Here is a 21,310-nt window from a genome sequence, read left to right on the forward strand (position 1 = left end):
ATGTTAGCTTATCACTATATGAACAATTCATTTCATTTAGCCGACAGCTTTTCAGAATCCGTACCATCTGGTGTTCCAGTCATGGCCTCGGTTGGGCTGCCAGAAGAATTCACAACATCCATACAGTTCATGCTATCCTTGCTGGCAGTAACTGGGATGTTCAAAGCTGGGGACACAGGCCTTCCCGAACTTGAAGTGTTAATCTCTGAAGAGTGCGTAATAGAAGGCATCCAGCGTGGTAAATAAGTTATACCTTCTTCTTCCATCTGCTTCAAGTAATACTCAATGATTTCTTTCCCCTGGGAGAAATAAATATATTAAAGTGAGCTTGTGATTAGTACAACATCTGTAAAGATGTCCTGACCAACACTGAAAAGTGGGAACGGAAGAAGGCTGGACAAACCACAAGATCAATTAGATTAAAAATGTATTGCTGTGATATATATATAAAACAATGCATGATAATATAAAATCAATACCTGACACAACACTGTTTTGGCGCAAAACGTGCCTACCTCGGGAGTCTGATGATATGGGGATAAGGATAAGATTGTACTGCTGGGTGGAAATGATGAAGTGGTCTTTAAAAAGACCATGCATGCATAACTGATGCACTATACAAAAACACTTGTGGCAATACAAAGCCAGATACTCCAACAGGGTTCAAAAGTTTGGTAAAGCATCAGTGCTTATCTCCTTTGAACTGACACTTTATATACATATAGATAGATATCACAGCAATAAATTTTTAATCTAATTGATCCTGTGGTTTGTCCAGCCTTCCTAAGTTCCCTACTTTTTTGTGTATCACTGCCTTCGGCGCCTAACCGCTCGAGAAATATAAAATACCCCAATCTATCCACCCTATCAGATTAACTGTTCACTCGTCCTCTAGATTGTTCACTTGTCTTTAGATTGTTCTCTTGTCTTTTAGATTGTAAGCTCTTTGAGCAGGGACTGTCCTTCTCTGTTTGAATTGTACAGCGCTGCGTAACCCTAGTAGCGCTTTAGAAATGGTTGTTGTTGTTATTGTCCGCGTGGGACTCTTGTGTTCGGTTACCTTTTGGTTTCTAACCAACACTGATGCAGAAAATAAATAAATAAATAAATAAATAAATAAATAAATAAATAAATAAAGAAGGATGTTTAAAGTGGATAAATAATAGCAGCTTTTCTTCTGACTCATTTTCTTGTCTATAATGAATGTAACAGCAGTGTATAACTGGATTTTGTTTATAAACTGTTCCATAATACCTTTTGCATATTTATTAAATGCTTTCACTGATTTTAGTTTTTGTTTTTAAGAAAAAAAAATACTTGTAAATCTTGGCCCCAAACCTAAAGTCTGCATGTATACAAAGATTTTCAAAAGCAGTCCTACCACCTATGAGGAAAAATTCATGTTTCTGCTAAACAAGAAGCAGCTTTACCCCCTTTACACAACTTTACGCATAACAACTAACAAGCTGCTAATTGGCATTAACAACCAATTATAGAATACTAGCAGTTAGGCGTGAGCATTTACACCAGCCATTGAGATAGTGCCATGTTAATCACAGACGTACGCTAGTATTTTGATGGCAATTGCGCACACAATTGTTGATACAGAATTTGAACTTAGTATGGATCAGCCCAGCGCCTAACTTTAGGTGATCTATAGTTACCCCTTAATGTACATAACCTCTTATTAATTTTTGAATATTTCTATATTTTACAATTAAATTGTAGAGAAAGTTGTATAGATTAGTAAAACAAACTAGCAGAATGTGAAAAATATACAAGGGCGCAAAGACTTTTACAAGACATTGTATGGTGAACTACAGTTTTTTCTATCCTTATTAAAAACCTTCAACACTGCAGAAACTTATTACTGGATCCTCCCATTAGCGCTTTCCATGTTTATAACAAATTAATCTTGGCTGCTTAGCATTCACATTGATAGTTGGGTTTGTCTGTATCAAGTTTCAAAATATATTCACGTTTTGAAAATTACAAAATAAATATTACAAAATAAAAATGTCCTTTTGGAACTAGCTCCCTCATAAATCTCTGCCTATAAGATTACACATATCCTGTGCTGTGAATTCTCTCATTAACCTTTTTAATGTTGCTAGTGTACTGCTTCATCGCGATCTTCTCTACTGTGCTTTCAAAGCCAAAGAAGGATTTGATATCCAGACTTGCAGACTGTTCAAAGCACGTCCAGTCTTCATTGTCAGGGTGAACCTGCCAAGAGGGAGAGGCAATACATTCACTGTTTCATTTACTTGCCATACAAAAGATGCAAACAACTTTTGCCACAAATCATGAAACTTCTCTTCTTCCCTTAAGCTGGAGGCCACATTTTAAGCCACATTTTATTCCATGCTAATTTTAACCTAATTAGGGGTATCCTGCAAATCATATCAGTATAATGGCCGAATCCTCCAAACCACAGTTTTAACTGAAGAGTCTGATGGTGGCATCCACTAAATCAGGACTTCACCATCTTGCAGGTGACTTTTTTCAATAATCTCTGTAAGGCAGGAAATATAAGGATGGCTATGCCACTTTAGCACCCCATCAGCTCCAATTTACAGTATAATGCAGTTGTTCCTCTACAATACATACAATTAGGTAGATCAGTTAGAATGGTTTAGTAGTGAGGTATGTTAGATTGGAATGTTTTTAGTTTTGGCCAATTTTTATAATTTTAGTTCTTTATTTCCTTTATACATTTTATATTTATCAAATTATTTTATTGTAACTTCAGGCTGTTTTGGTTAATGACATCAAAATAAATTTTGATAGATAAATGTTTTTAGGAAATACCTGCATGTTAATGAGGTGTCTGAAGATCCTTGAGTGCAATGGAGTCACATCCTATTCAAATTTTACAGTTACTGTATTCAGGGATGGCTCAGGTGTGGATAGCATGCTGGGTGTCAAGGAAAGAAGGGCTGAGGGGATGCAACCTTTCCCAGGGCACCTACTTGAGACAGCGAAGGCAAGTTGGATCAGTTGAGGGCCATGTGGTGCTCCAGGTCTGCACATGCTTGGGATAGAGGGATCAAACTGTGTTGCCAGGGGGCCATGTGGGCAACTGCCTTGCTTACCCTACCTAAAAGGCTGGCTCTGATTGCATTAAGAAGTGCATATAAGAAATGAAAGGCCCGAATCAGTGTGATTTACACATGAAACAAGGTGCGATTCTTGCAATGCAACCTTTAGCAGCTGATTGGAGGGCTGTATTTGGTTTATGCATAGCCTGCTTTCCCATAATTTTACAGGGCTATCAAAGTCATGTATAAATAAATTACAGTGATATTTCATTTGAAGCCAGAGATAGGCATATAACTGAGGAACTGAATGATATTAAAATGCTTATTTATGATAGGTAACCAACAATAGAATTTTGGAGTAAATCTGCAAAAGTGTACAACAATTAAAAATGAACGCAAAACAAAATTATCATATCTACTCATCGATAAGGTGAGAGCAGTTCTGGGATTAAAAATGGCCAAAAATATTGTGACCCGTGTATAAATCGAGGCCATAAACTTGTGAGTAGTAAGTACCCCTCTTATGACATGCCTTCTGTTGCTTGATCAGCTGGAAAAGTGATTGGGCCTACTCTGGTGGGGGACAGTCTGCCACGTCAGACATAATGCAAACCAAGAACCGCAAGTACAGGTTCATGTAGAGCTGGTACGACTGGATACAGGAGATGAGCATAGAGGCCCGATGCGTGTTCCACCCAAAAGAATCCAGGGTTCTAGCTTCCGTGCCAGGGGGCGCTGAAGCATAGCCCCTAGAACTCCTGGCTCTTAAGCGCAGATTCCACCACCAGGGAATGATAAAGCAACTGAGGCCTATCAAATCCAGGGAAGACTGAATCCGGTACATGTTGTCAATCTTTTTAGGGAGGACAGGGACTGACAGAGGGCTCCCAGTTCTTCATCTGAACGTCCCATAAGATCTCGTGAAGCAGGACCATCGCAGCCTCTTTAGGAGGGGACTCATCGTCCAGGACCTCAAACATCTTAGCACTGGACTCGTCCTCCACTTCCAAAGGAATGGGAATGGCAGCCGCCATTTCCTTGAAAAAAGATGGGAAGGAAAGGCTCTCTCATGTGGAGATTTTCTTCTTTCCTGTAAAGAGGAGAGATCAGATGGGATGCCAAAGGACTCCTCCTCCAAGAAGTACCATGGACCCTCATCAGACTCCCATGAGCATTCCTCAACGGTGTCAGCCAGGAACTCCTCAGGGGAGGGCTGAGACCGAGCCCCCCTTGACAAGGAAAAACTATGTCCCTGAGAGGGGCATCAAGGTGTCGGGTCGAGCCTTGATTCTGGCGAAGCTTCCTCCATGCTGTCGAGTGGGCAACGTCGGGGATGTGTGTGCACCGCCGACACGGGTGATGTCAGGGATGTGTTTGTGTGCCAGACAGGTGACACCGGTGGGGGGCCAACATGTGTGACGTCAGGGAGGTGTGTGTGTGTGTGCCGAGACAGGTGACGTTGGGGAGGTGTGTGTGTGTGTTTGTGTGCCGATGGGCGACGTCAGAGGGGGGTGCCGCTGAGATGGGTGATGTCGGCGGGGTGCCACCAAGACTAGCAATGTTTGGAGGAATGTGCCGCCGACACAGGCGACAACGGTGGGGGGGGGGGGGGGGGGGGGGCGCCGCCGACATTGGAGACCTCACCACAGGCTGATGGCCATGTGGGGAATCAGAAAGAGGCATGGCAGGTGCAAGCACTCCAGAAGCTGGTGTAAGAGCAAGTCCTGAAGGCATTCATTGAGGGCTGATATCGGGAAAGGCTGGGGCATCAGTATAAACACAGGCTGCTGAACTTGTTGGGTAGACACAGGTGCCTGGAGACCCACACATCGGTACCTCTTGTATGGAGGGGGAGTGGTCTTCACAGCCTGACACTTCTTGGGTACAAGGATCCCTTGGTGTCCCAGAACTCCTGGCACCATGCATCAAGGGTGACTAATGCAGATGCTTCTTGCGATGCCGGGCATTGATGATCCTTGGTGCCGATGAGGGCGATGTCAAATTCTCACGTCACCTCAGGGTTAGATCCAATTCGGGCCGGTCCCAGGGGGGCCTGCAGAGTGGCCAGCGTCGAGGCAGGTGGAGACCAACTCGATGTATGGTCACTCCCAGTGTTTAAGGGCCTCGCAGCCATTCAGACTGACTCACCCGATGCTGATGCAACCCCCTACTACATCAAACATGCCGATACCGACGACTCGGACCTGGCTCCAAAAATTCTCTCTTCCACCCTCTCTGGCCAACTGGGTTCTTTTCTTCACACGAAGACACAAGAACACAGTTAGAATGGGTATGCTGAGGCCCCAAACACTGGAGACTCCAAGAATGGGTGTCTCTGCCACAGATGGTCCTATTGCACTGGGTACAGAACCTTTGATGACATGGAATGCAAAACAGCCGTGGCTAAATCAAAAGACTCAATGGTGCCTGAAAAAGGGACAAAGCACCAGAGAAAAACAAGGGAAAAACCTGACCAGAGCGGTCTACTGACGAGGTAAAAAGAAAAGAAACTTAAAAAGAAGGGCAAAAAGAACCTAAACCATAAGAGTAAGGAATAAAGGGACACATTCTGAATAAAACAGGGTCAAAAAGAAACAAACACAGGAAGGTACAAAAAACCAGCACACATCAACGTACATTGCAACACTCATAGGAGCCAGCTCTGTGGTGTCAGTGGATGCTGAACACCCATAATATCGAGGAAGCTTCTTCACTGTGCCCAGGGAGGGGAAACTTGTATTGTTTGGCACCCCCAATCATTTTCAAATGCTGGCACCTATGGCAGCACTTAGATGCATAAAGCTCTGAGCAATGCCACTCTTTTTTCTGCACATGTAGATTTGTAAAATAGATGCTCTGGCTGTATGCACCAGCTAAATGTGTACTTCTTACATTTTACAAAAGGCACCGTGTTTAGCAGAGCCTTTTGTTAAATAATGGGGGAATTGAGCATGTCCTGATTCAACAACCTATACATAATGGGGCCTCGTGAGTTTGGCATGGAACTGATTATTAAAACAAAGCAAAGCCATAAGAGACTAGCCGTGCCTTAATGTTACATTCTAAAGTTATATTTAGCATTCTTTAACACGTTATTCAATCGGTGAATAAACTGTAATTTCTCTCTTTTCAAACGGGCTACTCCCAGGGATCTGCAGATAAGCATATTAAAATTATTATAAATGATGTACTATTGGGTCAGCAGAAGATGTAGGCGGATCACGGGTCAAGTCTTCATTTTAGGCTATCTGGGGATATTGTGGGAGCACCATTCACAGCCCTCAGGGAATTCTCAGTAATCTCAAACTGGTGCACCACATAGGGAGCCCATGGACCTGTTCAATATCAGTCACTCCCATGACAGAGCTAAGTGAGACAGAAAGAAAAAAAAAAACCCATGTAGATGCAAATGATGACAAGAAGACATCAGATTCCAGCACCAAAAGAGCAAGAAGAAAGTGTTATGATCTCAATAAAACCTAGCTATAACAAGCTAAAGGCAGATGGCCCAAAGTAAACCCTGTAGATCTTTTATATACAAATACAAAATGTAAATGAAAAGATGGTATAAAATATGCCTTAGTTAGCAGTACTCACTGAGTAGAAGCAATGCTCATTAATAACAACCCTGTTCGAGAAGGTTTCATTGTGAGCGTCTATATGCAAAGTCCGTTCTCGTCTGTTCAAGGAATTCTTCTGGATGAAGTAAACATAATCTACTCCTGCAATCTGAAAAATGAATTCACCAATTTTGATTACACAACAAAACTTCAAAGAGCTAAGGCTTTTCTTTCATGCTTGTCTAGGGGAAAAGGCCTAAACGCACTATCTAAATATTTCATAAAGATTCCACTGATCAGATTTACCCAAGTGTCAACGCCAAGATGAATATAGTCTAGGCATTCTAACAACTTTAAAGTAAGCATTCGAAAATGCAAGTTTATATACCATGTGAGCTTATCCATTTTACCAGTCTTGTATCACGCGTGTTTTTCTTGTAAATTTTTAGGGTGCTAAAATTGATCGATTGAACTGCTCACCCTAAGAATGTGAAAGGACATAATTCAACTATATAATGAAAGCAAAAGGGGAGATAGGAAGGGACTTTCTGTAAGATCACTCAGGGGTCCTTTTACTAAGGTGTGCTGAAAAATGGCTTGCGGCAGTGTAGGCTCGGGTTTTGGGTGTGCGCCAATCCATTTTTTAAGCACGCCTAGAAAAAAGGCCTTTTTTTTTTTTCTGAAAATGAACGTGCAGCAAAATCAAAATTGCTGCGCGTCCAGATTCTTTACCGCTAGGTCAATGACTGGCGGTAAGGTCCTACGCGCATCAAATGCCACTTAGCGCGCACCTGAAAATACAAAATATTTTTCAGATGCCCGTATTGGATGTGCACCAAAAATGAAATTACCGCAAGAGCCATGCAGTAGTAGGGCGGTAACTCCATTTTGGCATGCGTTGGGCACGCGTAAACACTTAAGCGGCTTAGTAAAAGGGCCCCTTAATTGGTCACAAGTGCTTTATGATATCAGTGTCTCTATCAGAATCAATGACCAAACTGGATGATCTACTGAGCACCCTGTCTTTATTTAAGAAACATGCCTCTTACAAAGGCAAACAAATAAGCAGAAAAATAGCTCCTTCTAAAAGCATTTATTCATCTTTTAAAAGACTCTCCCTTGAAACTGCTTTATAAAATGACATTACATTTTTGAAAATGGTTTGTTAAGCATTATGAGAGATTCTAAAGGGCCCTTTAACTAAGCTGCATTAAGCTACTTAGTGCAGGTAAGGGCATGTAGTGGGCAGAAAGGGGCGGAGGAGTGCCTGTGAGGCCAGCAAGCACATGGGTTGATTACGATCATTGTCATGACTGCTGATAGCGTTTACACTTACTACCACCTGAAGAGATCATGTTAAGTGCAGCTGTGCTACTAGCAGTGCGGCCACAACCTTTTAGGGGAGGACCACCAACCCCCCCCCCCCCCCCCTTCTTCAACAGAAAAACTGCCACCGGATCTGATCCCTCAAAAGAAATACCCCCAATATGATCCCACCTTACTCTGATCCTACAAATTATAATTCCACTACCACCCTCTCTCCACTTGGCTCTAACTTAACTCTCTCGGGCCACCCCACCCACCCCCAAGCCCCTGACTTAACCAGGGGTATCCCTGATCATTTAGTGGACTGGGGTGGATATGGTCCCCCTCTACTCCTGCTCCATTTGGCTATGGGTTTAGAATGGTGCCAATGATCCCTAGCAGTAACATAGTGGTCAGCCTTCCCATTCCACTAGATAAATGGGAATTATCTCAAAGGGTTGGGGAGTAGGGGGTGGAACTGGATCAAGAAAAAGGGAGGGGTTGGATTGTGCTGCTTGTTTGTGTCCAGACCACATTACATGCTTGGGCAGATAACACAAGTAGACCCGCACTATATACCCAGGCATGTAATGTGGTGATCCTGCATTAAGTGTCTACCCAGTGTGCTAAACGCAGGGAAAATGATGGTCATGCCCTCTGCGTTTACCACAAATGCTTTACACTCACCACACCTTACGTTTTGCAGTTAATGTTCTGTAAGTGCAAAAAAAAAAAAATTACTGCACTTTAGAAAAAGGACCCCTAAATGATTTTGGCACCCTTTAATTCAGTGGTTCTCAATCAGTGTGTTGGGACACATTGGTGTGTCATGAAGAGTTGGGCAGTGTGTCATCAAAAACTGAGTACAGACAACAAACTTATCCTTTTCCTTAACAACCATCTGTGCCTGCAACCTGGGAAGAACAGAAAACCTGAGAATCAAGTATTTGAAATCCCCGTAACTAGTCCCAGTTTCTGCTCCCCACTACCCGCAATAAAACAATCGTCACCAGCCCCAACTGGAAATGTTGCAGGTCTGGTGTCCATAAGATCTATACACTAAATAGTTTCTGAGTAGCATATTTTCAGGGTTTTGTGTTACTTCACTGTCTGGTTCTGGAGGGATTTTGGTTTGCTACTAGTGAGGTAACAACAGATCCGAATATATACTTGTTTTGTATGACAAGCTAAAGATCTGAATATATATTTGTTTTGTATGACAAGCTGTAAGCTCTATGCCCTGTACAGACCCTCAGATGGGTAAAGATGCTGACAGTTAAGTTTAGTGTGAATTTACCTACCATTCAATCTCAACCCAAGATTTCTCAGTGATAAAAGTTATTACGTTTTATTTTTTCTTAAAGAAGTATTCATAGACACTTTGGCCCCGATATTCAGACTGTGGGAGATAACCAGGCTGTCTCTCATGGTCCGTGTTGAACCCAGACATTCAATGCTGGACAGTTTCTGGTAATTGGCACTGAATATCAGTGGCGTTCCTAGGGGGACTGACACCCGGGGCGGATCGCCGATGCGCCCTGCCCCCCGGGTGGAGCCCCCCCTGGATGCAGCGCAACACCCCCGCGAAAGAACTCCCCCCCCCCCGGGTGCACGCTGCTGGGGGGGGGGGGAAGTAACCTGTTCTGGGGCAGAGAAGAAGCATGGAACGAACAGAGGACAGGTGCGCGTGGCACCCCCCCCCCCCCAGCCTCGTGCACCAGGGGTGGACCGCACCCCCCCCTCCAGGAACACCACTGCTGAATATCCGGTTTAACTTTGGCCGGTTTCAACTTAACGGGTGCCCAAGCCGATTTTCAGCCCTGGCTGGTTAAGTTGGAGCCAGCCAAAGTTATTCCACCTATTGTGGTGGCCAAATATGGCCGTCAAACTTAGCCAACTCCACAATGAAAAATCACAGGATAGCCAGTTATATCATGTGATATAACCAATTATCTTTAAGTCGCTAACCGGTGATAGTCAAGACCAGATAGCCAGTTAGGTGTTGTTTCGAAGGTAATTTCCCTTTAAATATCTGGCAGTTTAATTTTAACAGCAAATAACCACAAAAGTGGAGAAACTGGATCCACTATGAGGGGAGTACAGAGGAAAGGGAGTAGCGTGATCAACAGGACACTTCCAAGTACGACCAAGGAGACGAGAGATGGAAGGAATATCCTTTAAAAGTGAATACAGTGAATAAAATTCAACATTGCACCTTGTGGAGTCTATAGATGGAGATCACTTGTAAATACAGTAGAAAAGTGAATAAACCAAATCAAGCCTTTAAAAAGGCTAATGGATGATAAACATAGTCGTAGGGGGCTAAAGGTACAAGCAAAGCTTGGAGTGGATTGTAGTCTGATGTGGAACAAGCATGAAATTCACTGTGTCAGCCACGCTACGAGCATGTTTATCATCCATTAGCCTTTCTAAAGGCTTGATTTGGTTTATTCACTTTTCTACTGCATTTACAAGTAATCTCCATATACAGACTCCTGAGGCAGGCGTTGTTCACTGAAACACGGTGCCGTGTCGAGTCTTATCCACTGTATTTTATTCACTATTAAAAGGATATTCCTTCCATCTCTTCTCTCCTTGGTCGTACTTGGAAGTGTCCTGCTGATCACGCTACTCCCTTGGTTTAATTTAAACAATAGTTTACAAAGTAACTAAAGTAAGTTCTGTTTAAGAACATTTTATATTTCTCTTGCCTGGTTATTAACAATGAGATACTTAGGATTTTGTGTTCAGCTGTGAATTGTGGTTTTCAGTGTCACACATATGACACTTCTATCAGGTATGTCACAACAGAAAGTTTGAAAACCATTGCTATAAAGCCAAAAGAAATACTATAAAACCTTTCTAGGCATCAACTACATCTAATATCAAAAACTTTTCTTCATGTTTCCAGGCGTGCCTTTAAATGTTAGTAGATCTGCTTTTATTAGTTACCTTTTTCAATAATCTTGGGGCATCTACATCCAGTTTACAGCGCCTTTCAACAATGTGAATAGCCGCATCCTCGCTCTTGAATTCATTCACAATGTCACTGGCCACAAACATAGGAATTAGAGGGCAAGTGGGAAACCGTCTTTCATATGCCTGTGAAGATAAGAAGTAATCACTGAATCCAAGACAAAATACTCACTGCACACTACTGTCAACTGAAGAAACCGTTTCCTGTAACCAAAAACTGAAAAAAAATATGCCAGAAGATATTTGTTACCACTTTGTACTGTAAGAGCACCGACAGGAACACAATCCTACATTATTCAAGTCATCCTAGACATTTGCGTAATAATCTCCCAGTGGGTCAATTTCTAAGGCTATAGATATTATATGGTACTGTTTCAGATTTTAAATTGAAAGCAAAAGGACTTGAAAACATGATTTGAACAGGGCTACTACCCTTTTAAAATAATTCGAAAAGCATATACACGGAATTGTTATTAGAACCTTCTGTTAAGGAGCAGACTTCAGGATTAGTGTGTATATTACCTTATTCAACTAAAACAAGTGATTAAGAAACATTGGCATATATTGCAATATCACTCAGTTTTCACTGACGTTCCCCATTTTGCTTTTTCCAGAAGTCAAAATGTAGCTCAGTGGTTGACCCATTCCCAATTTGTAGAACTGCTTACAAAAGTGAAAGTCGGTGGCCACACAAGTTGCGGTCACTGTAGTATCTGCTCTCATACTATAAACGCCACTCTGGATCTATACTATACAACCTGTTGGCCTTAACAAAGAAGTGAAATGGTGGGCGTATCTATGACCTTTCCTTTAAGTTATAAGTGGAGCTGTCCTGACTTCCGGGTTTGCCATGGCATTTTTTGTCAGTTATTCTGAATTCAGTATAGGTATGTTTGTCCCTCCTTTTTCAACTTTGTAACACATACAAAAATTTATTTGAAGTATTGTAGAGAAACAATGTACGTAGGTTGTTGCTGGTAACAGGAATGTTTGTACTTTTGGGCTCTGGAACAATATTTCTTCTATACAGTAACTTCAGAGGCAGTACATTATCACTAACCTAGAAGAAAATGTAAGCTCAAAATGGAACCCTCCCCCCCCAAAAAAAACAACCCCACATCAATTTCACAGGAAATAAGAACTAAGCAAACAGGCCAGCAAAATGTAGGAAACTTCCCGTAAAATAAGAGATGCGTTTCAGATGCTAGGAAATATTAAAATCCCCTTTGTGAGACCTCATTAACAGAACTACACAAGCCTGACACTAATGTTCCTGTTATTTGCTTTTGATGAGGCTGTTGCTCAACCCTTCATCTTCTACAAAAGTATAAGAAGAAAGTTATTTATTTAAAGGGTACCGAGACAAAAACAGAACCAAATGTGTTTACACTCTAATTCTCTCCTTCCATAAGCACAATAAATATTCACATTCAGACCTAATCTATAAGCAAAGATTATTTTTATTATTGTTTATTTTGCATCTTTTCTCCAAGTCTTTAACCTCCTAGGCAAGTCTCTATTCATCATTTGCCTGTTCCCTTATTTGCACAGGTTTCATTAGCTCTGTCTTGAATGTCTCAGATAATAAATATTTTGTTAGGTAGCTATCTCCAGTTTCTATTCAGTCTTCTCAATTAGCTTGAGATCAATTAAAAATTCCAGATGATCAAGACTAGCATGTAATCTAACACACTTTAACAGCCTAGTAGAACAGGTATAACAGGTACACATTCATACATAATAACTATCAAGCATTTTGCATAGCTGGAAGCAAGAAAAAATTGCTTTGTTTTACTGATCAAAAATGTCTAAACTCATCATAAGCACATAAGTACTGATATACTGGGACAGACAGAAGGTCCATCAAGCCTAGTGTCTCGTTTCCAACAGTGCCAATCCTGGTCACAAGTAGCTGGCAAGATCCCAAAACAGTACAATACATTTTATGCAGCTTATCCTAGAAATAAGTAGTGGATTTTCCCCAAGTCAGTTTTAATAATGGCTTATGGACTTTTCTTTTAGGAAGCTATCCAAACCTTTTTTTAAATCCCACTAAGCTAACTGCTTTTACTACATTCTCTGGCAACAAATTTCACAGTTTAATTACACATTCAGTGTAGAAATATTTTCGCCAATTCGTTTTAAGTTTACTACTTTGTACCTTCAATGCATGACCCCTAGTCCCAGTATTTTTGGAAAAACAAGCGATTCATGTCTACCCGTTCCACTCATTATTTTATAGACCTCTATCATATCTCCCCTCAGCTGTCTTTTCTCCAAGCTGAAGAGCCCTAGCCTTTATTGCCTTTTCTCATAGGGGTGTCGTTCCATCCCCTATTTTATAGACCTCTATCATATCTCCCCTCAGCCGTCTTGTCTCCAAGCTGAAGAGCACAAGCCTTTTTAGCCTTTCCTCATAGGGAATTCGTCCCATCCCATTTTCGTCGCCCTTCTCTGTACTTTTTCTATTTCTGCTATATCTTTTTTGAAATGCGGCGACCAGAATTGCACAAATATTCGAGGTGCGGTCACACCATGGAGTGATATAAAGGCATTATTTTTATTTTATTTTTTGTTACATTTGTACCCCGCGCTTTCCCACTCATGGCAGGCTCAATGCGGCTTACATGGGGCAATGGAGGGTTAAGTGACTTGCCCAGAGTCACAAGGAGCTGCCTGTGCCTGAAGTGGGAATCGAACTCAGTCCCATGTCCTCCTTTTTGTTTTCCATTCCTTTCCTAACAATAACTAACATTCTATTTGCTTTCTTAGCCGCCGCTGCACACTGAGCAGAGGGTTTCAACGTATGAACAATGATGCCTAGATCCCTTTCCTGATCGGTGATTCCTAACGTGGAACCTTGCATTATGTAGCTATAGTTCAGGTTCCTCTTTCCCACATGCATTACTTTGCACTTGCTCACATTAAACGTCATCTACCATTTGGATGCTCATTCTCCCAGTCTCGTAAGGTCCTCTTGCAATTTTTCACAATCCTCTTGCGACTGAATAACTTTGTGTCATCAGCAAACCTAATTATCTCCCTAGTTACTCCCATTTCTAGATCATTTATAAATATGTTAAAAGCAGCGGTCCTAGCACAGACCCTGGGGAACCCCACTATTTACCCTTCTCCATTGAGATTATTGATCATTTAACTCTACTCCCTGTTTTCTATCTTTTAACCAGTTTTAATCCACAATATAACACTACCCCTATCCCATGACGCTCCAATTTCCTCTGGAGTCTTTCATGAGGTACTTTGTCAAATGCCTTTTGAAAATCCAGAAACACAATGTTGACCGGCTCACCTTTATCCACACATTAAATTGATTTTATCTTTAGAGCAGCATGCTAAGAACTAGGGAAAACAACATGATTCTTCCACTCACATTTCTTGTGATCTTAGTTGACATAACCCTCCACTCTATCTGGTACAACTGAGTCCTACTTACCAAGTATTTTTCCCATAAGCACAACATCAGAGAAAACCCTAAGTAAACAGGCCCCTTAGATTGCAAGCCTTCTTTGGAAGGGAAAATATCTACTTTATTTCTATGTAACTCACCTCATGCAGAGATTTGAAAGAAGAGAAATCTTTAAAAAATAAAAATCAAGATCTATATAGACGCCAGAGTGTTCGCTACAAGTACTAGAAACTTTTATGTCTTCTGTATATGTGCAAATAATTGACATACTCATATATTTTGGAGAGACTCCTGACTGATGATATAGGCAAAAGATGGTCTTACTGGTATTTATTCACTATGTCTATACAGCAATTTTGTCACTTTGAAACTAACCTTATCCATCCCAGAGCAAAATAACTTAACAGCAGGATACTATCTACCAATAACCTGACTGTACTCCAGAGGAACTCAATTATTCCAAGGATTCCAAAGTGAGTCTCCTTCAAAAGAGAATGCCCTTGTTCATAATACATGTCATACACATACATTTTGTAAACGTAGACCAGAGATTCATAAGTTCAGTCTTCTTGGACTGCAAAAACAGGTTAGGTTCTCCGGATATCCCTAATGAATGTGCATGAGAGATTTGCATATATACTATTTCTTCATGTATAATCCTTAAAAACTTGACCTGTTTGTGGCCCTCAAGGACTAACTGTATGCCCCTGACTGAGAACTTTCCAACAGGCCATTTTCATTAACTGCATAGCAGTTCAAGTGTGGGAAGGCAATAAAAGCCTGCTCAAAGGAAACAATAGAAGCATTTACAGCACATTTTAAATATATATTCCATTTCAACCAAAAACCCTTAATAGTCCACCCACAAGTAGATTCACTTTTGTTCACATGTTTAATACACAGCAGCTTTCTCCTTATAGCATACTTCATTTATATGTATTCTTCCACCTCCACCTCCATTCCAATTACATCAGCTTGTTTCTACTTTATCTTCAGTGCCACTTTGACAAACCACTTTAGTGTTCTATTTCTTTAGAATTTGCTGTGAAAGAGCATTCTATGGAAAAGGTTTTGATATAATGATTATTATTACCACTTTCCCTCAAGAATGGGGCAATTTAGGGATACTGGGAGATGGCAGATGATTACATTTTACCGAAAACACTATTCAGGGCTAAGTTTTTTCTCTAAAGTAAATATGCCTACAAATCTTACACCAACTCCTACCCCCCTCTTAAATCCTTAGATGATGCCTAGCATTACTGAAGGACTGTTCTAATTTTATCCCCATTTGTTTATACTGGCTGGGTAAAATTTTATTCTTGCAGTAGACAGTTGCAACTTAAGTCACCCAATTAAAGCAACTCCAATGTGCTTAGCTCCAAGCAGGTAACAGCACCAATGGGTTGTGAAAGTTAGCAGTTTTCACTCAAGGTTAAGCTCAAAGGGGCCATGGAAGCCAACTAGAAAACTAAAGAGAAACCCCAGCCCAAATGAAAATAGTCTAATGGTTAGTGCAGTGGCCTGAGAACCAGGACAATCCAGTTCAATTCCCACTGCAGCTCCTTGTGACTCCAGGCAAGCAGGGCCAGCATTGGTGGTGGGCCAGCAGGGCAATTGCCCTGGGTCCTCATGTCACAGGAGGCCCCAAACGTGCCTGAAGTTGAAAGAGGGCCAGCTTACAAGTTTTGGTGCCTCTCCCTACTGTCTGCCCTGGGCCCCATCATGTATAACACCAGCCCTGCGGGCAAGTCACTCAACCCTCGATAGCACCAGGTACAAAATAAGTATCTGTATATAATATGTGAACCACTTTTGACTCAGTCACAGAATGGCGGTATATCAAATCCCATCCCCTATAACAGTAGGCACTGCTGGCAAGTTAAAATTTAAGCATGTAGAGAAGAGATTTTAGGTTCCCAAACCTGTCCGGGGGGGGGAGGGGGGGGGAGGACCATTGGCCAGTCAGCTTTTTAGTACATCTACACGGAATATGAAAGTTATCATCTGCATGCACTGGAGACAAAGTACATACATATATCTCGGGTATTTTGACCTTCAAAATAATTATGAATGTATTTTTATTCTTGGAGGTGGGTTAGCCTACTTTCTGAAGGAAAGTACAATTTTATAAATCAGTAATAACGATTTTACTACTTACTAATGTTCCACATGCACTATAAAACAAATAAATGATGGTAGAAATAAAGCTTGAGCCCTTGGGTGTAAGACTCAACATGAGGATAATACTTTTAAAAAAGTACCAAGTGCAGTGGCAACCAAGTGATTAAAGCAATGGGCTGCACAAACCAGGGAAGACAGGATTCAAATTTTGCATCTCTCATTAATGCTCCTTGTGACCTTGGGCAGGGAACTACCTATTACCTAACTCACCTTCAGCAAGAATTTGGAAAATGCAATTAAATCTAAAGTTTAAATCCAGCTTACAAGATCACCAGTGTCTGTGCCACCCTCTCCTCTCCCTTTACAAATTCTCCAATAAGTTGTCTGGTATCTTATCCACATTCAATTTTCTGGTTAAGTCATGAAATCTAAGAAGATTATGGCATGATTTTATTTATTGTGTGTGTGGGTTTTTTTTGTTTGGGTGGGGGGGGGGAGACTTGCATGCACACATGATGGAACTTAAGTCTCCATTAGTTCTACATGTAACTTTGTTTTCCTAATCTGTTACTGTCATACCCAACACCGCCCCCTCCCCCCCCCACCCACACACACACATCATCTATATAATCCCATAGCTGGCATAACCTAAGGGTTAGAGGAGACACTGGCTTCAGATGCCAATGATAAAGGATGCTGAAATCCCCAGCTTGAATGTTTTATAGTCATCTAATCAGGTGGGACAGACAGCTAGAGCTGGACCAGGACACAGACGCTGTTGCAACTTCTCTTTTTACATGTCTGCACTGCACACCCCACGGCACCCTGCATTTAATGACGTAGGTAGAAAATAACTTCTTGGATGGGCATGCATTGCTGCTGCCTTGAACTGATCTGGCATCTCCTCTCTCGTTCTCCCTCCCTCCTCCTACTGGTCCAGCATCTCTTTCCCTATCGCCCCCCCCCCCCCACGGTCCTGTCTCTCTCTCGCTGTGCGTTTGACATATCTCCCTCCCACATCCCCTTCTTGTGTCCTGGGTTGCTGGTGGCAGCAGAAATGAAGACAGGCTGCCTCCAGCTACTGGCCTTCCCTCTGCTGTATCCCACACACAGAAATTGTATCAGAAAACGTGGAGTCACAGGAGAGGGCTGGCCAAAGGCAGCCCACCATAATCGCTGCTACTGCCAGCAATCCAAGTTCACAGGACCATGGGAAGAGGAAGGGGAGGGAGAGAGGAAAAGGAGATAGGAGAGAAGAAGTGTGTGTGTGTGCTTGCATATCAAACACAGATACCATAGAGATTCTGTGGTATTGTTTGGAAAATGGTATCTTACCAGATTTTTTTTTCCCTAGAGAGAAAGCAAAGTTATTCAACTGTGCCAGGTGTTCTCCAAGGACAGAAAGCTAGGTATTCTCACATGTGGGTGACGCCATCCAACAGAGCCCTGTGCGGACGCTGATCAGCGTATACATGTTTCAAGAAAGTATCCCACCACACATGCCCTCCCGCTTAGGTCCCTCAGTCAGATAATCTAGCTAAAGGAATGCAACTCCCAGGGGATGTGAGAGGGTTATGTGAGAATATCTGGTCTGCTGTCCTCTGAGAACACTTGTTATAGGTAACTTCACTATCTCCAAGGACATGCAGGTCCAGTTGTATTCTCACATGTGGGAATTCCTAGCTACTAGGCTCACCAAAAACAATAGGGACTCGAAATGTTGAGGCCTCTGAATCAATTAACCTGAAACCATATACATACTAGCTGTGAAAGTGCATCCTGGAATATAAGAAAACTGGGCCTAGGAGGGTGGAGTTGGATTCTAGACACCAAACAGATTCTGCAGGACTGACTGACTGACCGAAAAAGCTGTCACATCAGGTATCCAGCTCAAGGCAATAATGAGATGTGAATGTATGGACTGAAGAACACGTTACAGCTTTGCAAATCTCTTCAATGAAGGCTGATCTCAAGTTGGTTACCGACATAGCCATGGTTCTTATTATAAGCCTTGACATGACCCTCAAGAGAGTCAGCCCATCATGGGTATAAGCAACGGAGATGCAATCTGCTAGGCAATTGGAGATAGTGTGTTTGAAATGGCTACCCTCATCCTGTTTGGGCCAAAAGAAACAAAGCTGGGTGAACCGTCTATGGGATTTAGTCCACTCCAGACAGAAGGCTAAGGCTAGTTTGCAATCTAAAATATGCAGTACGTTCTCACAAGGACAGGCATGTGGTTTTGGGAAGGCACATGGTTAAGATGGAACTCTGACACCACCTTAGGAAGGAACTTAGGGTGCATGCGAAGAACTACTTTGTTGTGATGAAACTTCATGTAAGGTGGATCAGCTACTAAGGCCCGAGGCTCAATGACCCTGCGAGCTGAAGTGTGCCACCAGAAACACAACTTTCCAGGTCAAATACTTCAGCTGACAGGAATCTTGTGGCTCAAAAGGAGCTTTCATCAGCTGGGTGAGAACAACACAAATTCCATGACACAGTGGGAGGTTTGATAGGGGGTCTTTGATGACAGCAAACCTCTCACAAACTAAACTAAAGGCTGTACAGAGATGACCTTACCTCCTACATGGTGATAAGCATCAATTGCACAGAGATGAACCCTTACAAACATGGAGGTGATAGAGATAAGGCACTACTCCAACAAGAACAACAATGGATTCATCGTTTAAATGTTTTGGAACCACATGGTTTAAATAGTGATCCAATGGACTGCATTTTTATAAACATTTACAGAAACAAAAGTGTATATATTTCGCGTTTTTTTGTATTTTACAACAAAGTGGGCAGATCGAAGTGATGTCCGTATGCCCTTACATTTGATCGGACCTTTGTTTAAATGGCATTCCTTTAAAAAGCAGGCACCATTTTGAGAACACATGCTGTGAAAATATTTTAAGAATCCAAATATAAGAGGCAGATGTTTTCGTTTCTTCTTTTTCTTTTGGCATGATATAAATTTATTTGTTTGAACCACAGATCGTCAAGGAAGGTGGGGTCATCTTCATAACGAAACAGGTCCCCGTTGGGACCCCCACCAAAAATCTGACAGCGTTGGATAAGGTTTCACAAGAAAACCATTAAACGATCATTTGGAATGGCTTAAGAGCAAGGCTGCTCAAGCTAAGTAACCTTTTTATAAATATGTTTGTTGGACTAAGTTATTGTTAATAAAGCAGATTGATTTTTGTTCAACAACAGTTAACAGGAGGTTTTTCAGACCAATGATGACTTGTTTGACCAAGCCTCTAAGCAAGAAACAACAAGCTTCAAAAAGTGTGGTTAAGGTCTAAATGAGGTCTTTTCCTCCTGATTTTTATTTTTAAAAAAGACCAAAAACATTGAGAGAAGTAAGAAGCAGCATTCAAATAAACTTAACGTATGTAATTCTCTTTGTGGTACCATACCGAGTTTTTTTTTTAGAAGTGCTCTACCATTCAGACGTATGGTACTGCGATCCATAAACTTTATCTGTTGATAAACTTTCCTCCCAAATGAGTCTAGAGTGTGCAGGACATATGATAGCTTCCTTGAATTATGAAGGAAAAACTCCTACTGTCAAAGATGAATTAAAGAAAGAAGAATTCTCTCTCCTGCTTTCTTAAGGCAGCTAAAATCAAGAACAAACAAAAGGGTTTATGAATGTTGGTAATTTGGATAGTTTCACTAGAAATTCAGATGGAAAGATCAGTGGTCCACTAACTCTCGTCCACCTCCAGAGATACCTTTCATGGAAGTTGAAGGAGTAACACCACCCTCATTTCACTGTACCAATCCAACTGGTGCCTCTCCTATTCCACCACTCACTACAGACTGATGGGTAACATCAATCTCAGCCTTAAAGCGCTCAGCCAGCATACTAGCCAAAGCCAACTGTAGAGTGGGAAACATAGATTTTCTGCCCACCCAAAACATGCTCATTTGGAATCTCTGCATCCTGGAGCATCTCCATACGTAAACACTGGTTTTCTGAAATCCCATTTACACATGTATGCCAATCGGCAGGTGTAAATGCCACTATTTACATGTGGAGAGGCTTTTAAAATGACCTTCTGCATCTCTGTACCAGAGAGATCTGCTACAAAAAGATTATGTAAACTCATAATAGGTAACATCTGCTCCATTTAGTGATTGAACACAAGGGGATTTTTTATATGTTCAGGGAACAAGAGAGAGAAAAGTGTCCTAGAACAGGGCTGATTTTCATTGTATTGTCTGGTGATGTGAGGTTTTGAAACAGTCGTCAAGAGATTTTCATACCACAGCAATTACTTTTCTTAACAGAGAGCCAGGTTAAGCATCAATTCTTCTGTCCCAAAAATGGTTCAAAGATTTTTGTCAAGTGATACCGCAAACTCCATAAAACATGCATTTATACAGCCTTTCATCAAAACTCATGCTTCTTTATAGTAAAAATATCCTTTGCATTTTTTAAATCGGATTTTATATCAACTACTTTTAATTAAATTATGAGCAGTATAAATATATAGCATCATAAAGCTCTCTGGAAACACAGACACAGAGAAGTAAGGAAAGACCAGCTTGAGAAGGAAACTGGATTTTAGTAGCTTTGCTGATGATATTGAATGGCATCTCTTGGGAAAAATTTGCTACTGGAACCTTGATTCTGAAATTTAATTGGCTTGTTAAATAATCCCATTTACTTTTACATATGTGAAATGTTTGCAGCAAAGGTTGTAAAATAAAAATAGCACAGTATTAAAAGCTCAGGTCTCTCTACTAAACTGCAGTAAACACTAACACATGCTTATTGCAGCTAAAAATGCCTTACCGTGGGGGCAGTCAGGAATCTCATGGTAATTTTAAGATCAGCACGCGTTAAAAAAATAAACTGG

General features: G+C 41.4%; 1 protein-coding gene across 6 annotated transcripts in view; it reads right to left on the bottom strand.

The window, feature by feature from the left end:
* The window catches only part of SEC14L1 (SEC14 like lipid binding 1), a 176,515-nt gene that overhangs the window by 58,726 nt on the left and 96,479 nt on the right, over positions 1–21,310 (bottom strand). For all 6 annotated transcript variants that reach the window (XM_030208149.1, XM_030208147.1, XM_030208146.1 and 3 more), the window contains 4 exons: positions 10,859–11,008; positions 6,639–6,770; positions 2,098–2,226; positions 65–299 (listed from right to left, as the gene is read on the bottom strand). In XM_030208149.1, coding sequence (XP_030064009.1) covers positions 65–299; positions 2,098–2,226; positions 6,639–6,770; positions 10,859–11,008 — 646 coding nt within the window. The remainder of the gene's footprint in view (positions 1–64; positions 300–2,097; positions 2,227–6,638; positions 6,771–10,858; positions 11,009–21,310) is intronic.

The sequence above is a fragment of the Microcaecilia unicolor genome, chromosome 6 (assembly GCF_901765095.1).
Source record: "Microcaecilia unicolor chromosome 6, aMicUni1.1, whole genome shotgun sequence".
Classification (NCBI taxonomy): domain Eukaryota; kingdom Metazoa; phylum Chordata; class Amphibia; order Gymnophiona; family Siphonopidae; genus Microcaecilia; species Microcaecilia unicolor.